At 42.5% G+C, this 27,359-nt stretch overlaps 1 protein-coding gene across 1 annotated transcript; it reads left to right on the top strand.

Annotated features, from left to right (window-relative positions):
- Nucleotides 1–244: 244 nt before the first annotated feature.
- Sh2d1b (SH2 domain containing 1B) lies at nt 245–26,084 on the top strand. Its single transcript, XM_052736618.1, has 4 exons — nt 245–495; nt 19,743–19,806; nt 22,371–22,533; nt 24,442–26,084. The coding sequence occupies exons 1-4, from the start codon at nt 362–364 to the stop codon at nt 24,477–24,479; spliced, it is 399 nt and encodes a 132-aa protein (XP_052592578.1). The 5' UTR covers nt 245–361; the 3' UTR covers nt 24,480–26,084.
- The last annotated feature ends 1,275 nt before the right edge of the window (nt 26,085–27,359 follow it).

The following is a 27,359-nucleotide window of genomic DNA, read 5'->3' on the forward strand; positions in this document are numbered from 1 at the left end:
AAGGGATGAAAACTGGGGGGAGACACCCTGTAACCTGGACCAGGGGGCTTGAATCTAGTGTTGCTGCTGCAGCCACACACAGTACTGAGCTGGAAAGACGCTCACCCGCTTCTGTGAGTCATATTTAAGCCAGCCACCCCTAGGCTGAAATGTCTTGGTCACTTCGTCACCCCTCCCTTCTCATTTCCTGAGTCTTGTAAAGCTGACTGAACCCACAGAGCAATCTCATCTTGTTTGGACAACACTGGAAGAAAGGACATTTCCCTTTCTCTACTCTCTCCACTTCCCTCTTCAGAGCCACAGCCTGGCCTGGGACTTGATCTCAGGTTGCCAGGGCAGCTAAAGCATAACTTAGCCCTCCATGGATCTGCCTTACTACCATGGCCAGCTGACCAAGAGAGAGTGTGAAACCCTGCTCCTCAAGGGAGGGCTGGATGGCAACTTTCTGATAAGAGACAGCGAGTCCGTGCCAGGAGTCCTGTGCCTCTGTGTCTCGTGAGTAACCTTGTCGTCATGAGTTGAACCCTGATGGCAGCCATATACTCAGGGAGTTGTATCTCATTCTACTTTGCAATGCTGAAGAACCAGGCATGGCCAGGAGAGGCTAGAAAGATGTGCCTACCCAGCTCTTCTGCCTGCCTTTCCCTTCCAGTGGTGGATGCCACATGAGCAGACCGAGACAGTAGAAATGGGGATGGTGGGGAAGGAAAATGAGATGTCTCTATTTGATGTGGAGAAGGGTAGGGGGGCCCTCTATAATATTTCAGCCTGAAAGGCTGCTTGGCTGCATTCACTTGCAATATTTAAAGTGCTAATATTTCGTACTTTGTCAGGTTGGTAAAGGACTTGATAAGCAGCATTTCTTTGTTTTCTTTTTATGCTTTTTGTGGCCTTTCGAGGCAAGCAGACGTTATTATCATTTTCTAGATGAAGAAACAGAGAAACACCAAATCTTTTACCACGTCCGTTACAGACATTGAGGAGGACTTTGTTAAGGGCCCTCTTGACAGGTGTTGTGATCGATGCAATGGTGACTTCAGTCGGGGAGAGAGAGTGGGCTAAACTCTGAATTCGGTGTGAACAGGTAGGAAATCCTAGCAAGGAGCAGGATGGGGGTCAGAACATGGAAAAGCACTAAGAGGAAATGTCAGAGAGAAGGGAAATGCTAGCTAAAAGGACCCCAGTATTTTAGCTGAGTCAAGGCCACTGTGATTAGAATACCATCTGAGGGATGGTGGCTGACGGAAGAATCTGATGAGATACTGGGGGTGCTCAGATATTATTGGAGCAGGATTCTTTGATAAAGCTGAATTGTGTCGGGAAATGCACAGGTGGGCCTAGGATGTTTAGGAGCTTGACTGAAGTCTGGGTGAACAAAGAACTGTCACTGGAGGAGAGGGCTCTTGTGCTTCTTGGAGTTTTGGAGAAAGTTAAGAAGGCAAAAGTGATTGTCATTACTAATTGTTACACAGAGATCTTTGTTTCTTTAAATGGTGCCTAGACAAATGGGTGTGAGAGAGAGAGCATTAAGTACATCTTAGCTTTTTAAGCTAAAAGTGATATTCAGGTGTTTGTTTGTTTTTGGTGTGTCCACCTGTGGTTTCATGTGTCAGAGGCATGGTCCCTATGTATTGATGCTAAGAGCTGGAACAAAGGGAGACCATAGGTATTGGAACTATTACCCTTGGAAAGATCTTGGGGGACTCTGGGTTAGTTCTTCCTAAATGGGTGGTTGAAAAAGAAGAAGGAGAAGGAGGAGGAGGAGGAGGAGGAGGAGGAGGAGGAGGAGGAGGAGGAGAAGGAGAAGGAGAAGAAGACTGGCCCTTCTGCTGATGCCTGTTCTGGTTTACTGGCTTTCCATGTGATCTCTCCCTCTGCATGATGTCATCTGCCACTATGTGATACAGCCAAGGGGGCCTTCACCAGAACCGGGGCCATACTGAGCAGATGAGTGGCAAGTGCTGGGATTTGGAACTTCAAACTGATAAGGTCTTCAACGTGGAGAATAAGACCACTATCACAATTGGAGCCAAATTTAAAGCAAGCTTGATTTTTTTTAATTGGGATACACCCAAGAGCTGGCTAGTGACTGCCTCCTAAGTCAGGTTAAAGAGAGCAGCCGTGAATCCATTTCTTGGGTCCCTTTAAGGAGCAAAATCATGAGTAGTTCTACAGAAGAGAGAAGATAGGGCAATAAGGAAATAAAAAAAAACCCACCAAAAACTAAAAACAAATCAAAACTATTGGGGGATTTATTAAGGCAACTCCATTTAGTTAAAAAGGAGGTTTATTTTGGGGTAACTTACAGCCAGTAAAGGGGTTGGTTACAGGATCTGGGAGAGGTGAAGTGCAGTCCAGCAGTGTTCTCTGGAGAACTCTGCTCAGTCTACTACCCAGCATACAGGATCACAAGGAACCAAGAAAGCCAGCATATCCAGATCGCGGGCCTTAAGGGCTCCGGTCTAGGCTCCCCCTCAGGGGCAGGTTATAGGTAGGCCTGGCACTTACAGGAAGCCTCACTAGGGGTGGCATTTCCAGGTCAAAGCTGGAACAGCTACCCACTAGACAAAAATATCATGTGATCAGCATGATGATGGTGACCATGGTCACCGTGATTGGGAAAAGTTCAGGGAAGGGTCAATGAGGGTCGGGGAGGATCAGGGTATTCTTAAAAACAAGTCAAAGTCATGGGTTAGGGAATGTCAGGTTCCCGGAAACAGAGAGCAACTCAGCTCCTACAGTAAGCAGAAACTTATTTTTAACAATATAGCATAATCACTCCTGCCTTCAAAAGGGAGTCAGGTGGGTTCCTCAAAAGTACTAAAATTAGTGTTAGACCATTGCACCTCTGGATGGGAGATGGTAAGAGCTACTTATGGTGGAGTACATGGCAATAGACAAAAATGCAAGGGACATCCTTGAGACTGGACAGATCTTGGCCAGTATCCCAGGGTACGTGGTCTACACTGAGATTCTCTTTAAACTTGACATTTATTCTCAGCTTCCCTGAGGTGTGTCAACCCAGCTGATATGTCCATCTAAAGCAAAGGTCACTTAGACTTGTTAAAAAAGAACCAAGTCAAATGAGAAAGGAATAAATGAATAAATATTTGCTGAGCACCTTCAGATATCAAGTGTCACCCTCCTCGCTGCCCAGGTCACAGAAGGACGTCTCATGTCCTCACCCATGTCACAGAAGAGCAGATGAGATGTCATGTGTGCTCAGACAAAATGACCCTAGTGACCTCATCGTAGACTTGATGAAAGCTTATTATCACCATTATTTAAAGTCTCTCATAGGCCAAGCACTGTGCTAGATCCCCAGCTGATGCCTTCAACACAGGCCAGAGCATAGCAGAGGAAATTCAGAAGTCAGTGGACCCTGTGGTGCATGCGATGGCTGTGATGATTAGAGCCTCATGGTGCACTGTGGGAGCTGATAGCAAAGAATGACCGATCCATGGGGAGCAGAAAGTCTCACGTCGATACTGAGTCTTGGAGGATGAACAGAACAGAACCTTCTTTTACTCATTCAGCAAGCGCGTACTGAATTTCTTTAGGTTCCAAGCATGGGCCTAAGCCCTGGAGCACAGTGACAAGTACTGGAGGAAATGTCCCTTTGCAAAGATCCTTGTAGTAACTAATGTCATCCCTATTTTAGGAGGGGAAAAAAAAAAACAACTGCTCTTGTTTGTTATTAGTTTTTTGTCTCTCGAGACAGGGTTTCACCAAGTCCAAGCTGGCTTTGAATTCACTATGTAGCTCAGACTGGTCTCAAAAATCACAGAAACTGACCTGTCTCCGCCTCTTAAATGTTGTGGCTACAAGTATGCGCCATCCAACTGTTTATATAATATCCCACGTCTTGACTTTACCAATGTCCCCAGGGCCACTGAAACACGTTCAGGGTAGTTGCCTCAGAACTATGTTATAAAGTGCCCAAGCGGGGAACCTGAGCCTGGGTTGTGCTCTCCTATCCAGAATCTTGCCATCCCGCTTGCCAGAGACAAACCCCTTCTTTGCTGCACTATATGGACTTCTGAGCTGTCAGTGGGTCCACCGAGGAAAGTATGAGGAGTTAGAGATAAAGGAGGGAGGCCATGGGGACTCCGTGGCCTCATGCTTGTGGGGACTCAGGCTTGGGAACCTAGCAACTTGGATTGCTAACCTGGCCTATAGAGTGAGGCCCTGTCTCAAAATTCCAAAAAGTAAAAGGAAGGAAGGAGGAAAGAAAAGGACAAAGGAGAGAGGGAGGGAGGGAGGGAAGGAGGAGGGAGGGAGGGAGGGAGGAAGGAAGGAAGGACCATTTAGCCAGGCATGGTAATGTGTGCCTGGAATCAATTTCAGCCCTTGAGAGGGAGAGGCAAGAAGATCTGCAGTTCAAGGCCAGATTTGGCTACACAATAAGTTGAGGCTAGCCTGAGCTATATAACATCCTGCTAAAAAAAATAAATAAAAGGAGGAAGACGATGAGGAGGACAGGAGGAAATAATGGAAAGGGTGGAAAGCCTTAAAGAACCTCTACTTAGCAGCTTGACCGTACACACAAACAGGAAACCGCATCTGACCGCCCAAACACATGCGAGCTAGAAAACCTCCGAGTGTGAAATGGCTGTGTAGTGTGACTTTCTGAAAGTGAGGAAATTGAAACCTTTGCAACCTACAGAGTCCAGATAGGGTAGATATTAGGGGGTGAAAATGATTCACTCGTGGAAAGAATCCATCAAGGGAAAGGTAGACTTTCTGTAGCCATGGAGAGGCTGCAGGTGATGTCTGCATTGAGGGGATTGGGACAATGACTTTCTGTCATCAAAGCTGCAACTTCCAGACTTTTGGAAAGATTTCAGAAAGAAAAGCAATAAGCTGAACAGTCTATATTGTGCATAAGACATTTGCAAATGCCTTTTAGAAAAACCAAAGTGCTGGGTGTAGTTCACTAGCATGCACAAGACTCTGAGTGCAATCATACTACCAAAATACAATTACTATTACTAAAATAATTCTCACAATAAAATTTAAAGCTAGGCATAGTGATTCTTTCCCATGTTCCCAGAGGTAGGAAGATTGTCATGAGTTTTGGGCCAGCCTGAGCTACTCAGTGAGTTTTAGATCAGTCTGGAATATAGTGTGAGATCTTGTCATAAGGGCAAGAAAAAGAAAAAAGAAAAAAAGGGAGTGAGGAGAGAGAGAGACAAAAATGAAAGAGAGAAAAGAAAGAACATAAAGAGCCATCAACAAATATAAAAACAAAAACAAAAGCAGAAATCATTTCCCTCTACATTCAGAAGTCACTTTTCAGCACATACATCAGCAAACTTTGCCATGGACATATTGCAATTGTATATGTAACAAATGGCTATATATGATAATTTTTAGCCGGATTTTCTCTCTCTCTCTCTCTCTCTCTCTCTCTCTCTCTCTCTCTCTCTCTCTCTCTCTCTCTCTCTCTCTGTGTGTGTGTTTACATGTTAGTATGGGGATGGTATGCATATACATATGCATATGTGTGTATCTGTGGAGGCCAGAGGTCAATGTCAAGCATCTTCCTCAATTGCTCTCCATCTTATTTTTTGAGGCAGGATCTCTCATTCATTGATCCTGGAGCTTACTGATTTGGCCACACTAGCTTGCCAGCCATCTTCAGTGATTCTCCTGTCTCCTCTTCCTCAATGCTGGGACTATAGGCACACCGCGCCATGCTCGGCTTTCACATGGGTGCTGAGGATCTGAACTCACTTCCTCGTGCTTGTGCAGAAGCACTTTACTGACTGGGCCACCTCCCTGGCCCAACAAAGCCGGCACTATCATCCCCTCATGACTGAGTAGCATTTTGCTGACTAGAATTATGATAATTTATATATAGTCAAACATCCAGGTTATTTCTCATTTTTTATTTTGCATTCTATTTGTTGGATTAAATATAATTTGGAACAATTGACAGTTTTGTACTTACACATTTGAAAATTTGCCTTTCATAAAAGTCTAGACATTTGAATTTTGTCATGCACATCAACAAATTAATACAGCACCAGCTTGCACTGACACACGTTCTAATCTAAATGATGGGACTCAAAACATGGCTTATTTATTACCTTGGCTTCTCCAGGGTTTCCCAACATGGCATGGAAAAATGTAGTTCACAATTGTTTGACATCATGGGGTCCTGTAATAGGTTCCATTTCCTTCCACTGATATTTCGAAGCTTGGTTAAAAGAAAACTAAAAGGCTGACTACAAACATGATTTTCCATGACATTGACCACAGACTGGGACAAAATACTCATGAACAAACTGTACATGAATCAGTTGAGATCTACACATAGTGCTTCATGCTTCAGCAACAAGTGACCATTCCCAAGGCTAGCCTATGCTGCAGTGAAACAGTTCAAAATAAGTGAAGCCAAGAGGGTCAGCTTTCCAAATGTTTTTTTTTTTCTCTTTGATTTTCTTTGTACTAAAGTTTCTTTTCTTCTGTGATATTTATTCTGCTGCTAAACCTATCTAGTATATTCTTCTTTTTGGACTCAGTGGACTTTTACTTAAGGAACTTTCATCTCACTGCTCTTTGTATCACCATTATCCACACTTTAAATTTCCATCTTTCCTCCAGATTCTTAAACATCTGCAATAGAATTGTGTTATTATCCTTGTCTTCTCCTATTACCTGTCATTCCTGAGTGTATTTTTATTGATTAACTTTTTACTACTGGCTTACCTCTTCTCATTGTTGATTTTATTTCCTGTATTTATTTGTGCCTGGAAATTTTTGATTAGGTGCCAGACACAGTGAATTTTACCTTTTGGCGTCAACATTTAGTGTTCCCACGAATATTCTTGAACTTTGTACTAAGAGGCACTAAGTTATTTGGAAATGGTCTTATCTTTTAACGGTTTACTAGAACCAAGAATAGCTTTGGTTCCAGAGTGACTTCTGTTCTGTTCCCCTACTGGGTAGAGGTGGGCTGTCTTTCTGCATAGCCCACTGATGGATATACAAGATGTTCTCTGTTCCACAAATTCTAATTGGTCTTAATAAAACCCGGAGTCAAATATTGGTATAAATGATGAAAGATCAGAGTTAAAAGTAAAGGAGCCTGCCACTAAAGAGACTTTTGACCTCTACCAAATCCTCAGACCAAAAAGGGAGGCTGCTCCTGTCTCCCCCCCTGCCTCATATTGCTGTCTCCACCTCCCTAGTCCTGGGATTAAAGGTGTGAGCCACCACTGCCCTGCCTCTATGGTTAACTAGTGGCTAGCTCTGCCCTCTGATCTGCAGGCAAGCTTTATTTGTCAGAACACAAACAATCACCACAGTTCTCCCCTGTTCAACGAGGAAGAAAAGTGCTTTCAGACCGTGAACTCTGGGTACCTTGGAGTTTGCTTAGTTCCAGTTCCTCTTCGCATTAGGGGAACTATTAGATGCCCCTACACTGAGTCACCACAGTCCTTGCCAGGCCACAGGAAACATGCCTTCCAGCCGAAACCAATGTAGCAAGACTGCTTTTCTTTCCTTTCTCTGGGGGATCAGTGTCCTGAAATAGCCAGTGTTTAAAGGCTGCAATTCCGTGGACCCTTTCCCACTTATGGAGGGAGGGCGCTTTTTGAGGAGAAGTGATCATAAATGTGGTCCCATTATTTCATCTTGGCTGAAAGAAGTTAATAATTGATGTATTTTTAGTCCTTACCACAAACACCTGTATTTATTTAAAAATATTGCTGTAAGCCACAAAAAAGGAGTCATCTTGTATTGAGCATTCACTATGTACCAGGCAGCAGGTTCACCATTTAGCACAACTATTTTAACCACAAGTTCAATAATATGACTTAGCAGAGAAAATGGAGAAGTGGAGGCAGGGAGGTATGATGTTTTGATTTATAATAAAAAGTTGGATCTCTGTGGGGGTGATGAATGGCTTTTATATGTTAACAAAATGATTCCAAGATAGCCTGCAGCACAAATTGTTAGAAGGTCTTATTAGTAAAAACAAACCAGGAGCCAGATATTGGGGTGAATGCTGGAAGATCAGAGAAGCAGAACAAGCCACAGCCACATCACATTGCCAGTTCCTCAGCTTATCCTGTTTCCTCAGACTGGAAGGAGGAGTCCTCCTCTGAGTCCTCATCCAAATGAATCTCAGCTGAACTGCTGCTCAAAAGCCTAAAAGCTTAACCAGGCTCTAGTTCCTGGGCCTCACGCCTTATATACCTTTCTGCTTCTGACCATCACTTCCTGGGATTAAAGGCACGTGTCACTATGCCTGGCTGTTTCCAGTGTGGCACTGAACTCACAGAGATCCAGACAGATCTCTGCCTCCGGAATGCTAAGATTAAAGGTGTGTGTGCCACCATTTTCTGGCCTCTATATCTATCTGGCGGCTGTTCTGTTCTCTGACCCCAGATAAGTTTATTAAGGTGCACAATATATTGGGAGAACCATATCACCACAATAGCCTCAGGACGGGGATTGGTTGCCAGAAAGACCTACGGTGGGTAAGCTCTATTCCAACTTCCCAGGACAGGAGTACAGAGAAAAATAAAGGTTGAAGTTGCTGGGTGTGGTGGTGCACACCTTTAATCCTGGGACTTGGGAGACAGAGACAGACAGATCTCTATCAGTTTGAAGCCAGCCTAGTCTACATAGTAAGTTACAGGTCATCCGGAGCTACATAGTAAGACACTGTCTCAAATAAACAAATAACGATTGTAGTAATTATAATACGGTTAAAAGTGTATATGAAGTACAAGGGGGGAAAGGGAAGAAAATAGAGTGTGGAAAGTGACTAGTGGTTTGGGGACCCCTCTGAACATCTGAAATCTGACACTCAGATGAAATGGAGAAGGAAGTCTACCTGGTGTGTGAGGGAAAAAACTCCCAGGTTCTGATTTGAGATCTTGTGGATGTATTTAGAGCATAATAAGAAGGGTGGTATGTCTGGAGCATAGAAAAGGGCAAAAAGTGAAGTTTGATTTGTGGATTGTGTAGTCCTTGGCTACTATAAGGTGTAGCTAGAGTTTTCCTGCCTGGCCCACAGTCAGGACAAATCTCTCTCACCTGTCAGTCCCACAGCCGTTCAGACCCGACCAAGTAAACACAGAGACTTATATTGGTTACAAACTGTATGGCCGTGGCAGGCTTCTTGCTAACTGTTCTTACAGCTTAAATTAATCCATTTCTATTCATCTATACCTTGCCACATGGCTTGTGGCTTACCGACATCTTCACATGCTGTTTGTCATCGTGGCGGCTGGCAGTGTCTCTCTGACTCAGCCTTCCACTTCCCAGCTTTATTCTCCTCCTTGTCCCGCCTATACTTCCTGCCTAGCCAATGGTCAATCAGTGTTTTATTTATTGACCAATCAGAGCAACACATTTGCCATACAGACCATCCCACAGCAATAAGGGCTTCTACTTTTATTAAAAAATAGTAAGAATCAGGGAGGGTTTTAAACAATGTGGTTTGATATCTATCTATCTGTCTGTCCGTCCATCCATCCATCCATCCATCCATCCATCCATCCATCCATCCACCCATCCACCTATCATCTATCTATCTATCTATCTATCTATCTATCTATCTATCTATCTATCATCTCTCTATCTGTGCTTACTTATCTACCTACTTACGTTCTGGGTATGTGCTCACTGTAACTCAGAATATCAGACTCCTGTGTATGTGTATATGGGTGTATGTATTGCTTGTGTCTGTGGAATTTGTTTATTTATTTATTTATCTATCCATTTAATTTTTTATTCAGGGAGTCTCACACTCTAGCTTAGACTGATATCAAATTCATGGCAATAGTCCTGCCTTGGCCTTCCAAGTACCAGAATTACAGGTGTACCAGCACCTGAGCTTATGTTATACTGTAGACAGAGCTCAGGGCCTCAGGCGAGCATTCTACCCACTGAGCTGGGTTTCCTTTGTTGATCTTACTAATACTTGCACTCCCTTGTTCTGGTTTTTACCTCTCCTTGCTTGGGGTTTGTCACCCACACTCTTTCTGGCCCTTCCCATCTCTCCTCTTCTCTAGCTTTCTTCCTTCTCCCAGCTCTGAGTTTTCGCCTCTATATTGGATTGATAATTGTAAAATATTATTTAGGAAGCTATGTGTGGAATAGACTTAAAAGAGTTCCGTAGTGACACAGCAAGGCCAGGGGAGACCCCTGAAAGAGTCTAAGTCATCAGAAGTTAGGAAAGTAATAATGGAAGTAATGTAATGTGGTTTAATCAACAAATGGCATTAAGGTACCCAGCCAACATCCTATATTATAGGACATGAAGATGACTATGGTCCTGCTGGACTTTATTATGAGAAAGAAATCTGGCATAATAATTGAGGCAAAATCATGGCTATTTTCTGATATTTATATCAGATGAAAGCAAACTGGTATTGACTACATTACTGTAAAGAATTTTTTATTTTTTATTTATTTTATTTTATTTTCCAGAGCTGAGGACCGAACCCAGGGCCTTGCACTTGCTACGCATGCACTCTGAGCTAAATCCCCAACCCATAAAGAATTTTTTAAATGGACACATCTACACATACATATATAAAGAAAGCATTTTTGCTTCGTCATCTGTGATTATTTAATCTAAAAAAGAAAATGCAAGTGTGAAACTGTAACTATAAGTACAGTAATTTTTAATAAAATTGCAATAATTCATCTACACTCCAAGATATATTTGGATTTTGTGCTAGTCAAAGACCCAAGTAAAATGAGAATGTGGGAATCAACACTATACATAGTTTATTCCTTTAGGGGGCTTAGTACAGACAGACATTTCTTCCAGAGATGGGATATTGGGTTTGTGTTATGGCCTTGGCAAGTGAAATTGGTGCTTCTGATGAGGCTCAGCCAAAGGTAGACATGTATACAAACAATATACACAAAATAGAAGAAGGGTATTCAGTCAAACAAACAAACAAACAAAATAAATTAAAGTATACCTTTGCTGTCCAAATACTGAATGTCAAAAGTTTGGTGAGAAAAATTATGATTACTCAGGGCTTAGTTCTTTTCATATGTTTAACTGTCTTGTTTTTGGGTTTATATAAAGATTGGAACAGTCAGGAAATGCCTGGAATCTAGAAGGCTCCCATCAAGATCACTAGAGGGTTATGTAACAAAATCTGTAACTTGTCCCTTCCTTCCTTCCTTCCTTCCTTCCTTCCTTCCTTCCTTCCTTCCTTCCTCCCTCCCTCCCTCCCTCCCTCCTTCCCTCTCTCCCTCCCTCCTTCCTTCCTTCCTTCCTTCCTTCCTTCCTTCCTTCCTTTCTTTCTTTCTTCTGTAACTTGTTTTCAACACAAAAATATTAATCCCTATAAAATTCAATATGTTCATTGTTGTATGATATTTTGTTTGTATTCTAACAAATAAAGCTTTCCTGGAGATCAGAGGGCAGAGCTAGCCGCTACTTAACCATAGAGGCCAGGCAGTGGTGGCACACATCTTTAATCCTAGCACTTGGGAGGAGGAAGCAGGAAGATCAGGAGTTCAAGGCTACCCTGGGCTACACAAGATTGAATCAATCTTAAAGAGAAACAGAGCCAGGCAGTGGTAGTGCTTGCCTTTAATCCCAGCACTTGGGAGGCTCAAGCCTTTGATCCCAGCACTAGAGAGGTGGAGACAGGATCTTGCCAGCCCATTCAGTCTGAGGATTCATAGAGACAGGATTGCCCCATTCAGTCTGAGATTTCATAGAGGTTAGAAGTTTCTGGTAGCTGGTTGCTCTGCTTCTCTGAACTTTCAAGTTACTACCCCGATATTTGACTACAGGTTTTTATTGTTAAGATTAATTAGATTTATGCCTCAGTTCATGGAAGGTCTTCCCAAAGTTGAAGAAGATATGGTAGGATTATTAAAGATGAATAAGCAAGAAAGTTTTGGGGGGATCCTGCATTACCATCCCACAGACAGGTAAAAGACCTTTTCACTGGCTGACAGTCTACTCAATAGTTGAAAATCTACACAAAGGCAAATTCTCAGTGAACATTAAAGCCACTGATGCACCTCCTCTTCCTCCCTCTTCTTCTCAGCACTCTTGCCTTCCTTGACCTTCCCTCCCTCCATCCCTTCTTCTGTCCTCCTTAGTGTTTGTCTTAAAATTTGCATTTGAATAAAGCCATTTTCTTTCATTTTTTTCATAATTAAAAGGGACATATTAGGTTTATGGAGTTTTAAATCATTTTGAAGGATGTTCTCTCTCTCTCTCTCTCTCTCTCTCTCTCTCTCTCTCTCTCTCTCTGTGTGTGTGTGTGTGTGTGTGTGTGTGTGTGTGTGTGTGTGTGTGTGTGTTGAGGGGGCAGGATGTGTAGACATTTATGAAGCACATGGAAGCCTGAGGTTGGTGTAGGGAATCCTCAGGAATTGCTCTTTCACCTTATTCTCAGAGGTGGATTCTCTCAGTCGAACCCAGAGCTGACAGATAAAACTAGTTTTAATGAAGGGACTGCTGCACGGTTGGGTGCAGATCACACCTGGACCCCTGTTTCCAACACCAAGAGATCCTTAATTAAGCAAAAGAGATAGATAGACAAGGTTGTGGAATCTGAATCAGGCAGAAACAGAAACAAGTAGCTCAGCAGGAGAAAAAAGGGGAAGCCCGTGCCAGGGTAAGTTGGTAAGTTCTGATTGACTATGTTGGTCAGTGTAGCCAAATAAGGAATGTTGGTAGCTGGACCTTGGTGGTCAGTCTCAGGAATGGGGAAGTGGCCAAATAAGGGAATCCAGGGGCTTAGCACAAGAAAGCAGATGGGAAGGGCAGCCTGCCAGCACCATGTTTGGGCTTGTTAGAGCCCTTCACTTACCAGCCAGCTGACTCTGGGAATCTCCTGGGTGTACCTTCTGAGGCCGAAAAGACAGGAAGTCAGCCACAACCACTTGGCATTTCATGGGTTTCTGGGGATCCGAACTCCAGTCCTCACACTTGCGTGGCAAGTGCTTTAACCCCGGAGCCGTCTTCCTAACCCCTATTTTGTAGTTATTGTGATCATTTAATTTAAGCACGGGAGAAATAATTACGCAATTTATTACTGTATGCTTTCACCTGGCTTTATATTCATGAATTTTTAATATTTTATTTTACCTTAAAGATGAACTTTTTTCTTAGTGTTTGAGTTTTTGTCTGCACGTGTGTGTATATGCACCAGGAATGTGCCTGGTGCCCACAGAGAACAGAAAAGATCAAATCCCTTGAAACTGAACAACATATGATTGTGAGTTATATTGTGTGCTGGGAACTGAACCCGGGTCCTCTGTAAGAGCATCAACTGCTCTTAACTGTTGAGCCCTCCCTTTTAAGCCCTCTTTTAAGTTTTTTTGGTTTTTTTTTCCAAGACAGATTTTCTCTGTGTAACAGTCCTAGCTGTCCTGGAACTCACTTTGTAGACCAGGCTGGCCTCGAACTCACAGAGATCTGCCTGCCTCTGCCTCCCGAGTGCTGGGATTAAAGGCACGTGCCACCACGCCTTGCCCTGTTAAGTATTTTAAATGAACTAAATGTGGAGGACCACCAATCTTTACTTTTTTTTTTTTTTGCTTTGTTTTGTTTTGGTTGATTTTTCAAGACAGGGTTTCTCTAAATCTTTACTTCTTAATAAATGATAAAATGTTGGCATTATCTGCTTTGTTTCAATATTGCTATCTCATAAAATACACATTTTTTAATTTTACTAAATTTTATCAGATTGTTCTCAAAGACATTATACCCTGCAGTAATTGGTAAATTCTTCCAGCTCTGCCAGTCTCGTGCGAGATGAGACATCTCTGTTGCTTACTATGCATTGCTCTAGTCGGTAGCAAAATGAACCGTCCTTCCTGTGTTTATTGACACTTCTTTTGCCTTAGTATCCTCATTGTACATTAGTGCTGTGATTGACTTCTCCCAGTCTCTGGACATTTTCACTTTGTTAACAGTGTATTTTGATAAATAGAAGCTTTAATTAAACAAACCAACACATTACTCTGTTTTGTAGCTTGAAATTTTTACAATTGAAAAATTGTAAAATTGTAAAATTGTAAAAATTTTTACAATTGAAAAAAAAAGTCTTTTTTACTTTGAGGTTATTTAAGATGTTAATTTGTAGTTATTTCTCCAAAGTTTAATTTTTTTTTTTTCCAAAATGGAGTTGTTAGAGTATGGAGCAGCGATCCAAGTTTATGTGTTTCCACATGGAAATGATGCTGCTCGTGGTCCCTTCCCTCACTAATCTGCTATGGCAGAGCTGTCCATCAAGCCATCACACACATGTGCATGTGCACGTGTGCACGCACACACACACACACACACACACACACACACACACACACACACACACACACACACTCGTGCACAGGGGTACACCTGAGCTAGTCTGTGCTGTTAATACCTTTCTCTTTGGAACCAGCTCCTCATCGACTTTGTAAGAAGCCTTAGAGCTGTGGAGACAGGACCTTCCTCCAGACACATACACTCCAAACTTCCACTTCTCTAAAATTGGTCTGACTATTCTAAGCTTAGACTCTGTGTGTGCGGAGGAATGACATGATCTGACTCACAGTTTATAAAAGGACCACGCAGGCTCTTGAGTAGTGATGTCAGAGAATGACTGGAGCTGTGTCCTTGAAAAGGGAAAGTAGGAACTTGCTTTGGAGAGCTAAATACACAGCTTTGTCTACAGTGACGATGGCAGAGTATTTGAGTTGCAGGCTTTGATATGTGCGAGCCTGGCAGTGATACAAGCATGGCAGCGATGGGTGTGGCAGTGTTGGGTGTGGCAGTGATAGGCGTGGCACTATCTGGGAAGGGACACTGGTGAGCACGTGTTAGAAGGCTAGGGTTCTCCCCTGAGTGCTCCAGTCTTCTCCCATTTCTCACTGGTGATTACTTCACTGAGACATGGGAACAATCAGGAGAGAGTAGGACTCTCTCTCTATTATAAGGAAAGCAGAATGTTGTTCCACAGGGAAACAAAAATCACGGTACATTGTCTAGGTAGACTGTAAACAGTATGTATAATGTCACGGTAATGCTAACACTTACTATTAATTTACCTAAAAATTATGTGATTGCCAAGAAGAGAGAGCAGAGACAGGAAGAAGAGGCAGAAGTACACAAAAGATAAACCCTCATTGACAAAACCAAATATACTAGATAACACTTAAAAAGGAGAAAGCCGTTAACAGAAGTCTTTGTACGAGATTTTGAAACAGGGAAAACATAAAAAGAAACTAAGAGGGACAGGAAGGACTGGCCGAGGAGCAGTGCCCGGTGATGAGGATGGAAAACTAGACAGGGAACTGTAACATTTGGTAATGAATTTTACACTTGACCTTTTAAACTGCATGCATGTATTACTCTGACAAAAATAAAATGTAATTGGAAAGTAAAACCTATAAAGTCTCTCATCTTAAAAAAAAGAGTCTTTCTCCCTCCACTCAACAACTGAGAGCACTGGCCACCTAAGGCACCAGACAGGTATGTGGTGCACAAACATACACACAAGCAAAACACACATACACATAATTTTTTTAAAAAGGGAGAGAATGGGTTTAAGAAGAAAGGACAAGAAAGAAAATTGTGTCTGAGGAACACAGGAAAATAATTGATTCCCTGGAACCATTAAGAATTTGAGTGAGTCAGGCAGGAGGCAGAGGCAGGTGGATCTCGGAGTTCTAGGCCAGCCTGGTCTACAGAGCAAGTTCCAGGACAGAGAGACCCTGTCTTGAAACAAACAAACAAACAAACAAACAAACAAACAAAAAAGAGCTTAAGTGAAGCTTGTAGATGAATTTCTAAATGGTCTTATTAAATAAGAAATGCGGGGCCAAATATAGGGGTGAAAGCCTTAGTGATCAGGGAAATAGTGATAGCCACCAACCTCACCTCTCCAGCTCTGCAGCTACCAAAAAGGGGCTACTTCCTATCTAACCTGTGCCTTTGTTGCCTTGCTGTTCTGCCCTCTCCTTGGCTCTTAGCCCAGCTACCTCACTTCCTTGTCATTGCCTGTCTGTACAGACCTCCAGGTCTCTATGGTTGGTACTGGAATTAAAGGCATGTGTCACCAGCTTGGCTGTTTCCTAGTGTGTCCTTGAACACACAGAGATCCTGCCTGCCAAGTGATCGGATTAAGGGTGTGTGCTATCACTGCCTGACTTTTGTGTTAATGGCTTGCTATTACCTCTGATCTCCAGGCAAACTTTATTTATTAACATACAAATAAAATATCATCACATTTCAGCACAAATAAACTATCACCACAGAAGCTGGTCATGGTGGCACATGACTTTAATCTCAGAATTTGTGGAGCAGAGATGAGGGGATCTCTGTTGAGTTCTGGGCCAGCTTGGTCTACACCACTATTAACCTCAAATATATTGGTATATTGATACAAATTGAAAGTTATTTTTGTTATACTATATATGTGTGTGTGTGTGTGTGTGTGTGTGTGTGTGTGTGTGTGTGTTTCTATTCTTGTTTAAGGTATTGTGCTTATGCAGCTTATTTTAAAATGCAATGTATAATTAAGAAATGCAGATTATTTGTCATCTATAATCAAACTTATAGTCATGTTAGGTATGTTTTCAAGATCATAGAAAGATATATTTTAGATAGATAGGTGATTGTCAAACACATCAAAGGCTTACAAAATATGGCATTTAAGATGTTTAATAACCTAAGACTTTTCATGACAATGAGACAAATCTGCCCAATGTTTTGCCTTGACTGCTGACAGTATGCTGTGCAAACTGGACAAGCAGGACACAAAGGAAAAAGACTGCTGAACTTTGCCAAAATAAGGCAGGACAGTCCTTTAAAATTCCTGCTTCATAGAAAAGTCTGCCAGACATTCTGCAGGACACACAGGAAAGTGACTGCTGAACTTTGCCAAGACTAAGTGGGACAGTCCTTTAAAATTCCTGCTTCATAGAAGAGTCTGCCAGATAGTCTAGGCCTATAGACTGAAGATGAATGCCCCAATATTATAGAGGAACCTTTGGTGACTGTCCAGGCAGCCAGATGACTGTCATTTCTATAGTTTTGGAAGTGACTTACACTGCCCTTCCTATTTATTCAGGTAGTATTATATCCTTCTGGAGTCTTTGATGAAATTGAAGACTAGATAGTTATAGTTACAGTTTTCCATAGTTATGATAGAAGGTAAATTAGCTACAAAACTTTGGACTCACCAAGATAGGAAATATAATGAAGTATTTTTTTCTGGATTTGCCAAATACAAATGGACTGGATGTTGTAAATGTAATTCTTACTTGATAATTATTCTTATTGTATATAGTGTTACTATGTTGAAGTCATCTTACCTTTTTATTTAGACAAAAAGGGGAAAATGTTGTAAAATATTATTTTAACTAGGTAAAGATGTGTTACATTTGTTTGTGTGGTGGAATATCATTTTAATTGTGTAAAGGTGTGTTACATTTGTTTGTGCTGCGTTTGTTTAATGAATGATGTAAGGGTTGTTACATTTGTTTGTGTTGCATTTGTTTAATTATGTAAAGATGTGTTGCATTTTTTCACCTTGCCTGCTTAAGGCACCTGATTGGTCTAATAAAAAGCTGAATAGCCAATAGCTAGACAGGAGAGGGATAGGTGGGGCTGGCAGGCAGAGAGAATAAATAGGAGGAGAACTCTAGGCTCAAGGAGAAGAGAGAAGAGAGGAGAAGAGAGAGAAAGAGAGGGACATGCCCAGGGCCAGAAGCCAGACAGCTGCCAGTCAGCCGGACACAAGAAGCAGTGAAAGTAAGATATACAGAAGGAAACGAAGGTTAAAAAGCCCTGAGACAAAAACATAGTTGAAGAGAAACAGGTTAAGTCATAAGAGCTAGTGGGACAAGCACAAGATAAGGCCAAGCATTCATAACTAATAAGAAGTCTCTGTGTCATGATTTGGAAGCTGGTTGGTGGCCCAAAAGAAAAAGCCTGGTACAAGACGGAAATCGCGTATTGATTAAAATCTCAAGATCTGAACTGTAATTTCTACTGACACATACTATTTTCATACTACATAAACCAAAGAAATCATAAAATTGAAGTTTGTAAATCAAACCATTGAATTAGGCTATACTTCCTTAACATTCGCATAAATCATACATACATACACATATATACATACATACATACATATATGTATATCACCTGAGTATTAAAGGAAATGTTGATAATGATGGGTAAGTAATCTAAGCAGGATAAATCTATTAGTTTGTTTTCTACTGCAGTGACAAATACCATGACCAAAAGCAACTTTGGGAGAAAATAGTTTATTTGGCTTGCATGTCCAGATCTCAGCCCGTCATTGAGGGAATTCAGGGCGCGAACCCAAGCAGGAGCAGAGGCAGGAACCATGGAAGAAAGCTGCTTCCTGACTTGCTCTTAGGCTCATGTTTCGCTACCTTTTTTTTTTAACCGCAACATCTGATATATTCATGCATAGAGCAGTGAATTCACATGGGATATGGAAAAACAATGGTTATTAGAGATGAGTGTGTGTGTGTGCGAGTGCACGTGATAAATAACCTACCTTCCCCCCTCTAGGGAATCACAGTGAAATGACCTTCTCCTACGGCGGTAAATACTAGAAGAAGTTACTTTGTAATACTATTTTAAATATTGAGACACAATCATTCTTGTAATAAAAGAATGCACCCTTGAAACTTTAAAGAATTTTTATAAAATATACATCAGCATAAGTCAGAGAAATAAAAATGTACTCCTGGGAAAAGACTACAGACTTGATCTGGATTATAATTAGTCCCATTCATTAAAACGGCTAGCAGGATAACAATTTCTGAGCCAAACTTCAGACTGCCATGAGAAGGGGAGTGAGGGGAGGGTTTTAAAGGTGAAACCGCAAGAAGACCTTGAGTTCTGTACAAGCAGGTTATAGAAGCCAAAAAATCAGTTAGTCACATCAGAACAAGGTGGTCACTGAGGCTAAACGTTTTGAGGTAAGGGTCACTGTGTCAGGGTTACTGGGAACTTTTCTTCCAGGGACTTGCAATAGAGAGACAAACCAGTCAGCACCAAGATGAATGACTATCCTAAGTGAGTTTCTTTTGTTGTCACAAAAGGAATAATAATGTTTCTCCTTTGTGTTTTTAAACCAACTTCAGCTGTCTTTTTTACACTTGATAGAACCTGCCCAGATGGCACAGCTCGTAGTGGGTCTGCCCCCCTACATCGATCAAGAACCAAGAAAAGGCCCCACAGACTTTCATACAGGCCAGTCTGATAAAAGCATTTTCTTAATTGAGGTTTCCTCTTTTCAGATGACCCTAGTTTGTGTTCAGGTGACAAAAAAATTAACCAGAACAGTCAAGGAAGGAGTTGAAAGTGTGTAAGTGAAAACAGTGAAGAGGAGAAACTGATGGACTGGAAAGTCCATGGGTCAAGGAATTGTGAACTCAGTGAGTTAGAGAAAGAGATGAGATTGATAGAAGAACAGGTTGTGTGGAATTCTGGTTATGAAATAGTTGTACTTCCTGACAAAAGTCAAGTTGTAAGCAAGGACCTTCAATTCTTTCCCCTCATCCTCTCGGCTAGAGTTCACACTCCATCATCTCCAAGAGGTTCTGTGTTTCAAAACTCCTTTTTCTTTCAAATTGAGACGAAAGAGTCTGGTAATGGTCAGTTTCTCTTGGGAGCTAAGACTGAAAAACACATTGTGTCTAAACTATAAAGACAGCCACTATGGAGTTTTGTATATAAGAACATTATGATTTACAGAGTCATTTTCCCATAGGTTTAAAAAGTTTGTCTACACCTACCGAATCTTCAGAGAGAAACATGGATATTACAAGATACAGGTAAGAGTACATAAAGACTGCCACACAACCAGTGTGGGAATTAGGGAAAAGCTGGGGTCATCTCCTGAATCTTTGATGTGACCACATGGAGGATTTCAAAAACAGGAGTGCCACCTCAAGTTTGATAAGCAGTGAGCTTGACTTTTCTCTGAGAGAAAGAGGCCAGTACTAGAGTTGAGCTCCACGTTTCAGTAACCCCGGCTGTTCCTCCAGACTGTGGAGGCAGCCAAGCCTGTGCCCGTGAAGGTCAAACACATGGACCTGGACTCCACTGAAAACTGTTGTAATACTAACATCTGAGGGTGGGAGTGGGAAGGGCGGGTGGGCGGAAGCCAAGCATGTCCACAGCTGCCGGAAAACAGAACAGGAGCCATTACATAGATGGAAGTTTCAGGGACTCCTTTAGTTTTTCTGGTTTCCTGTGCACTCAACAGAGAAATCTCTTTGCTTCTGTTGAATTTAGTTATACTCTTTAAGAAGTAAGTATAACAAATGTAATGGAATTCTTAATTACCAACATAAGATCTTAAAATACATTCTGAAAAACATCTTCAATATGCTCATGTAACTGTGAATATCCGAAAGAGATTAGAACCTACAACGATCCCTAAAATACTAAAGCATCTATTTTTTTCTTTTGCTGTGGAGGACATCCTTGAGGCAATTGGTAAAATTTGAATTAGTTTCAAAATTCAAACAAGAAAAAAAAATTCAAACAAGATTAGTAACTAGTACTTCATGAAAGTTAATTTTCTCATTTTAGTCATTATAACATGATTGTGCAATGTCTTTGCCTTTTGGGCTACTGAAGGACTTAGAATTAAAGAAATATCATGCCTTCAACTTAGCTCCTCAAATGTTTTTGAATATTTCTTTGAGGCTATAATATAATTATATCATGGTGCCTGCCCTTTCCTCCCTTCAGGCCCTCTTACACACACACACACACACACACACACACACACACACACACCCCTAAATACATAAATATAACCTACTCAGACTGCATAATGTCACTTGTACCCATAAACTTTCACTAACATGGCTGCCTAAGCATGACTTGAACATGTCTGACACCAACAGACATGGGAATGTGGACAGAGGAAAGCTCATGAGGCCTCAACCCTACATAAAGAAATACAGGCAACTAAAAGATGCTGAGTGGGAGAAATGGTCCTCTGCAGGGAAAATCACAGCAAACTGGCTATTGAATGCCAATACTGAATACTGAAAACAATTTTTAAAAAGGATATACACATGTAAACTGGTTATGGTGGCTCATGCCCATAAGCCTAGCACTTAAGAGGTAGAAGCAGGAGGTTCAGAAGTTCAAGGTCATCCTCACCTATGTAGTGAACTTGAGGCCAGCTTGGGCTACTTGAAACCTTGTTTCAAAAATAGAGCAAAATACATATCTATCTATCTATCTATCTATCTATCTATCTATCTATCTATCTATCTATAAGCTTACACATTTTAGAGAGAATAAGAAAGCAAACATAAAATATTATATAGAACATACATGGAGAATTTATGGGAATTTTACTTTTACTATTTTCCACTTTGTGTCTGTCTGAAATTACCTCGAAATAAAATGCCTTCTATAAAGCAGACCCTTTTGAAACCCGTGCTTCCCCTTTTCTTGTATACATTGGGGAATTCTGGATAGTCCCCCAGAACCTGTTTTGTCCTTTTTGTTCATTTTTATGAACAAAATGGGGAGCTCTCCATATGGCACATAACTCAGATCCAGAGAAGCATTTGGCTGAGGAAGGCTTTGCATTTACAGCCCTGCAGCAGGTGATGCTTCGAGCTGAAGCGACCCTGTTAAGGAAATGCACGCCGAGCTGAAGCACTCATGTCTCTACCCTGTAGGTTAAGTGTGCAATTCAAAAAACCACCTTCCAGCCATATCTATTGGCCGATGACAGGGCTATAGGACCACGATGGTGATGACCAAGAAAACCACATTCAAAAGAGCAGGGGAAGAAAACTCTTTGTTTTCAAATTCCTTCTGTAAAGTCCTATCAGAAAAGAGGATTTTTCTTTTCTTTCTAGTTGCTAACTGGAAAACAAGTGCCCGATTTCACTAAGCCACGCTGACATCCTTCTCTCAGTATAAACTGGGACTTGTTTCTCTTATCTGCGCCCTGTGGAGCGTCCACACGCATCTTACAGGTCAATTATTTTGCATTTTCTCTCATGAGTCCCCTAACTCAGCGAAGGCCGGCAGCACGACACAGTCCGACAGGGAACCCCAGCGGAGCTACAGTAAGAACCACCCCAGAGAAATTGCCACGGTTGGGGCTCACTTAATACAGTGACTGGGGATCTTTAAAGTAGAAGTCCCCTTTAAAAAGAGTAGCTGGGGCACGAGGTTCCTCTTCAGAATGAGGAACCTCTATGACAGGCGGTGGGTGAGAACACTGGGCCTGAGCGGCTAGCCTCGTACTTTCCGCTCCTCGACTCTCGGAAGCAGCCCTAAAAACCACTGTTGCAAGAAGTGTCGCGGTTTTTGCCCACAGTTGCGCAATGAAGAGTGACCGTTTTTAATGTCTCTGCAGACGGCGGAAGGTGTTCCAAGACAGATCTTTCCAAACCTAGAAGAATTAGTCTCCAAATATGAAAAGCCAGACCAAGGACTGGTGATTCACCTTTCAAACCCAATAATGAGAAGCAGCTTCTGCCAGAGAGGGAGAGGAGTGAAGTCAGAGCCGAATGTTTACGGTAAGAGCCCCGACAAAAGGTCAGAAGGGACCCTGAATCCGACATCCACCCGGGGTCTACTCTGCAGAGTGACGATGGAGGACTTGTTCTAGGTCATTGCTCTAAAGAGCTTCATCCCGATAGGTGCAATTTCTACTGTACCGAGACACAGCATCTTCTAGCCCCTGCGTGTGGCCAAGACATAGAGCTGCCTGTTCTAGGACCGTCAGGAAGGAGAGGAAAGGTCCTGAGTGAAAAGCTGACTTGGAGTTCATTCTGTGACCACGTGCAGTCCACTCACGGGAATAAATGCACATATGAACAGGTTTTCACTGGAAAAAAAACAATCATGTCAAATCACCCACCAAGGCTTATCCTGTTGCGCTTTGCTCCATCTTTGCCAAGCATTCATTTATGAAATGATTAGGGACAAATTATTTCATATATATCCCTAAAGGTATGAAGCCATTGAGACGCATGGGTGTCAGTATGTGTGAGGAAAGTCTATTCACAGAACTCTCAGATCACGTTAGGAGCTTACCCTCACCTTCATGATCTGCCCATTGCAGAGCACTTTGAGAGAACCTAGTATCTGCCCATTGTGGTGAATTTTGAATTAAACACAGACGCATCCAGACACTCAGAGACGTTTATGGTCCCACCCAGCTTCTCATGATGAAATATGTGGTTTTATTCTGTGTGAGGGGAATTGCAGCTGTCTGTGGGTGGCCATGGTGATGACAGCAGATCGGCTAACTCGGGGAAAAGATGAAAGGGCATGAGTTCTCAGGGAGCATCCGTATCCATGCTATTCTGTCTCAGCAGAGTCGCCCTTTAAGCTGCCACAGTGAGCTTCCCATTTCTCTGCAAAGACGAAGAGTGGGATTTTAATGGTTAAGATAAAACCTGCCCCCTACTGTTGTTTATACCCATTCATCACCATTCAGGGGATTGTGTGGCCATTACAATCTGATCATTTTCTGTAGGTCCAGCCACAGGTATAGACCCACGGCTCTTTCCCACCCAAATTTACGGAATTAGGAAGTATAAAAACGCTCAAGAAATAGCCCAGTTGGTAAAGTGTTTGCCTTGCTTGTGGGAGGCCCTGAGTTAGATCCCTAGAAAGGATGGTTTTGAAAATCTGGACATGGTGGCACGTGCTTGTAATCCCAATGCTGAAGAGGCAGAGATGGGTAGATCCATGGGGCTCCCTGACCGTCGAATCTGGTGAGCCCCAAGCCAGAGGAAGACCCTGATAAGGTAGATAGAACCTGAAGAACAACATGTAAGGCTAACCTCTGGCCACACACACAGGCACCCATGTGCACACGCACCTGCATACATGCATACAAGCATGCAAATACACTTACACACAACGTGTTAAGGGGAAGAAAGCACAAATGTGTCCAAGTCAGATGCTTGTGCAAACCAAGATGAGTTGCCGGGGGTGGCTGAGGTGGTAATAGTGTTGTCTAAGCTGTAATAAAATGCTACCAAATCCCTAGAAGAGAAAGGGCTTGGGAGAGGTCTTTCCCAAGAACTGGACATGGGCCCGACCACACTAATTTTCCAAGCGTGGTCAGACTCGGTAGAGTGTGCTCCAGGTACTTAGCTACCAAAGGGAAAATGCCTTCCCATTGCCTGAGTTCTTCCTTCCCTTCCTCTTGCTCCCTTAGAACAAGAGCTACTCTGAGGAAGGCATGGGATTGCCACTGGCGAAGGCAGACATTGAGTACTAGAGACTAAGGCTCTACTTAGCAAAACAAAAAAACCTATTTGACCAAGAAAGTTCCTGTGTCACTCCAGCCTTGGAAGATGTCTCTTTGATGTGGCATTGGCACTGCTTTGTGCCTGGTGTTCCCTTGAGTCGGGCTGGCTGGTGGGACGTCTGGGTGCGGCGTCTCATGGCTGTCCTTTGCTTTCCCCCAGAGAACACTGACAAGGACTATGTGGATGTCTTGCCTTGAGGACAAGGACATGGGACAAAACAAGCTAGAGGAGAGATGGCTGGGCTCTCAGTGTCCATCTAAATCTCCAGTTTCTAGCAGACCTCTGAGACCCTCCTGATCTGGGTAGTGGGGTCTTCTCTACTGCAACCTTGGAGAAGTCATTTTCTGCATGCCTGCCTTCTGGCACACTCACAAGAAGCTACAAAGCCACCACTCACCTGTCACTCTCCTGTCTTGGAATTGGACGACCAGAATCCAGTCTTCTGGCTGGTCAGAGGCACTGCCACTGGACCCCGGTTGATGGCATCTAAGGACAATGGCAAGGAGAGCTTCATAGAGAGGAGAGAATACTCGGCAGTCTGTGACTTTGGACAACACACCCTCTCTAGTGTGACTGAGTGGTTGATACACACTAACCTGGACCCTCTCTTGAGCCTGGTTGTCCCAGGTGGAGCTGGGGTCTGAGCAGAGGAATCAAGGTCTAAGGATACTGAAGAAGCAAACATGTCCTCCATCTGTGCAGGTCTTGGTCCTGATGAGGGCTGTGACTCATCATCAGGGACCCATGTGCCCTTTCCCTTCAGTTTGGGCTCGTCCCATCTCTTCTTTTGAAGGCTGACTTTCTGCCAGACATTCCTATGGCTCCAGTTTTTTCTAATTCTATATATGTAACAATCACTTTACCAGCTCTGCCTTCTGATAAACGTGGTCAAAATATTTATTTTATTTTATTTTTTTGGTCAGCATACAGAGAAATGGGTTTCATTTCAACCTTTTTTGTACCTATAAATCATTATACTCTGGGGTTTTTGTTTGTTGTTGTTTCTCTCTCTCCTTTTTTTTTTTTCTGAGACAATTTCAGTCTATCCTCAAGCCAGCCTCAAACTCAAACCTCCTCAGTGCTGGGATTACAGGCACAAGTGATCATATGTGGCCAATACTTTTTTCTTTCTTGACCTTCTTTTGTACTGTCCCATCCTTCCCACCTTGCTGGGGCCCTCCTGTCCCCAAAGAGAACCCCTTCTGCCCATATTCCATTGCCTTCTCTGTTCTTCCTCCCGTCTCATCATCCAATTTCTGAACTTTCATGCCCTCCATTTGTGTGTATATATTTATATATATATATATATATACATTTAAATCTTCATTTTACATATGAGAAAAATGTGGTTTGTCCCCTTCTGAATCTGATAAATTTCACTTAACATAATGACCTTCAGGACCGTCCATTTTTTGTGTGTAAATGCTATAAGTTCATTGTTCTAATTCCATTGTGCATGTGTACCAATGTGCGGCTATTTTAAAGATGTTCTCGCATGGGTGTTTCTATTCCTGCCTACGTTCTAAGTGCCATCAGAGCATAGATGTGCCCCCTCTTATGGAAACATGATGCACAGAGATATGCCCTCCCTGCACATAGGAATTATGGACTGAAAGCATTTTTTTTTCTCTGAAGGATTGGATGAGTTAACTTTAAAAGGCCTCTTGAATTTTTCTGCTAGTTCAAAAATGTTAAACCAAGCTGGACATGTAGCTCAGCAGTAGAACACTTGCTTAATATGTGCAAGGCCTTGGTTCAATCACCAGCATATATTAAATAAATAAATAAATAAAATAAACTAAGGCCTCGTTAGAAGCCAAGTGTGGTGGTATACATCTGAAATCCTAGCCACTTGGGGGGCGTGGTGGAGAATTGGAGGTCAGCCTGGGCTGCCCAGTGAATGAGAATGAACACATAACTGCTCCAAGGTGATGGTTAAGGAGAAGGCTTTATTGTAGATATGAGGGAGACAACAGCCAGAGTCATCTGGAAGAGTCCAGGCTGAACCGGGTCAGCAGACTGATGGACCATGGGGGAGGGGGTAGAAGGAAGGTAAGGGAGCAATAGAGGAAGAGAAGAGAGAGGAAACAAAGAGAGCACATGGGAACCAAGATGCTCAGAGGCCAAAGGAGGAACCAGGAACTGAGAGAGCCCATAGCCACATGACTCAGTTTACCCAGGAAGAGAAGCTGGGAGAAAGGAAGCCCCTGGGCTGAAGACATTTAGGGTAGGGGGCAGGGTGAGAAGTGCTGGGAGGAGCCACAAATACTGAGTGAGACTTTCCCCAGGTTTCTTTGGGACCTGACACACAGCAAGATCCCTTCTCAAAAATAATAAATAGGCAATCCAGTTAGTCCAGAGTGTACTCATTCTGTGCCTTTTATTTTCAAACTGTAGTAGTCTATTTTGAAGAAAGGAACACCAGACTTCCAGATAAAACAATCTGATTTTTGTCACTAGAGTCCCCAAATGTACATAACTGTGAATTGGGTCCCAGTAATCCCTTCACTACTATCAAGTAGAGAGGGAGCCAAAATGGCAGCCATGCTCAGAGAGCTAAGGGGAGAAATCCTGCAGGCATCTTCAGTAGAAGATGCAAGAAGCAAGTCTGCTCTCTGAGATTTAGTTTCTGGTCTTTCATTCTATGGTACCAACAAGCATGTTTCAGTCTCCAGAGCCTGCAGTAATCCTTGCCTAGGAAATATATATGTATGTGCGTATGTGTGTGTGTGTGTGTGTGTGTGTGTGTGTGTGTGTGTGTGTGTGTGTGTGTGTACATATACATATTTGGATGAACAGATAGGACTATAAAGATATGATCACTCATTTTTGATAGCCAAGATTTGACAGTTTTGTAGATTTCAAAATCCAGTCTTACTCTGTAGCCCAAGCGGAATTTGAACTCATGGAAATCCTCCTGTCTCGGCCTCCCAAGTGCTAGGATTATAGGCACATGCCACTTCCTAGAAGCAATTTCCTCTTCTTTTCCCTTATCGAGAGTTTGAGTGATGCTTGATCCCAGTGACTTTTGGTGCATCTGTGAGACAACTAAGGCCGTGCTTCGTGCCTGATGTTGA

Source organism: Peromyscus californicus, unplaced genomic scaffold, assembly GCF_007827085.1.
Source record: "Peromyscus californicus insignis strain IS unplaced genomic scaffold, ASM782708v3 Scaffold_14__1_contigs__length_90479793_seg_2, whole genome shotgun sequence".
NCBI lineage: Eukaryota > Metazoa > Chordata > Mammalia > Rodentia > Cricetidae > Peromyscus > Peromyscus californicus.

Excerpts from the sequence above, each read along its gene's own strand:
- Sh2d1b (XM_052736618.1), top strand. The coding sequence starts at position 362 with ATGGATCTGCCTTACTACCATGGCCAGCTGACCAAGAGAGAGTGTGAA. Across the intron at positions 496-19,742 it reads GTCCTGTGCCTCTGTGTCTC|GTTTAAAAAGTTTGTCTACA; the intron begins GTGAGTAACCTT and ends ATTTTCCCATAG. Across the intron at positions 19,807-22,370 it reads ATGGATATTACAAGATACAG|ACGGCGGAAGGTGTTCCAAG; the intron begins GTAAGAGTACAT and ends ATGTCTCTGCAG.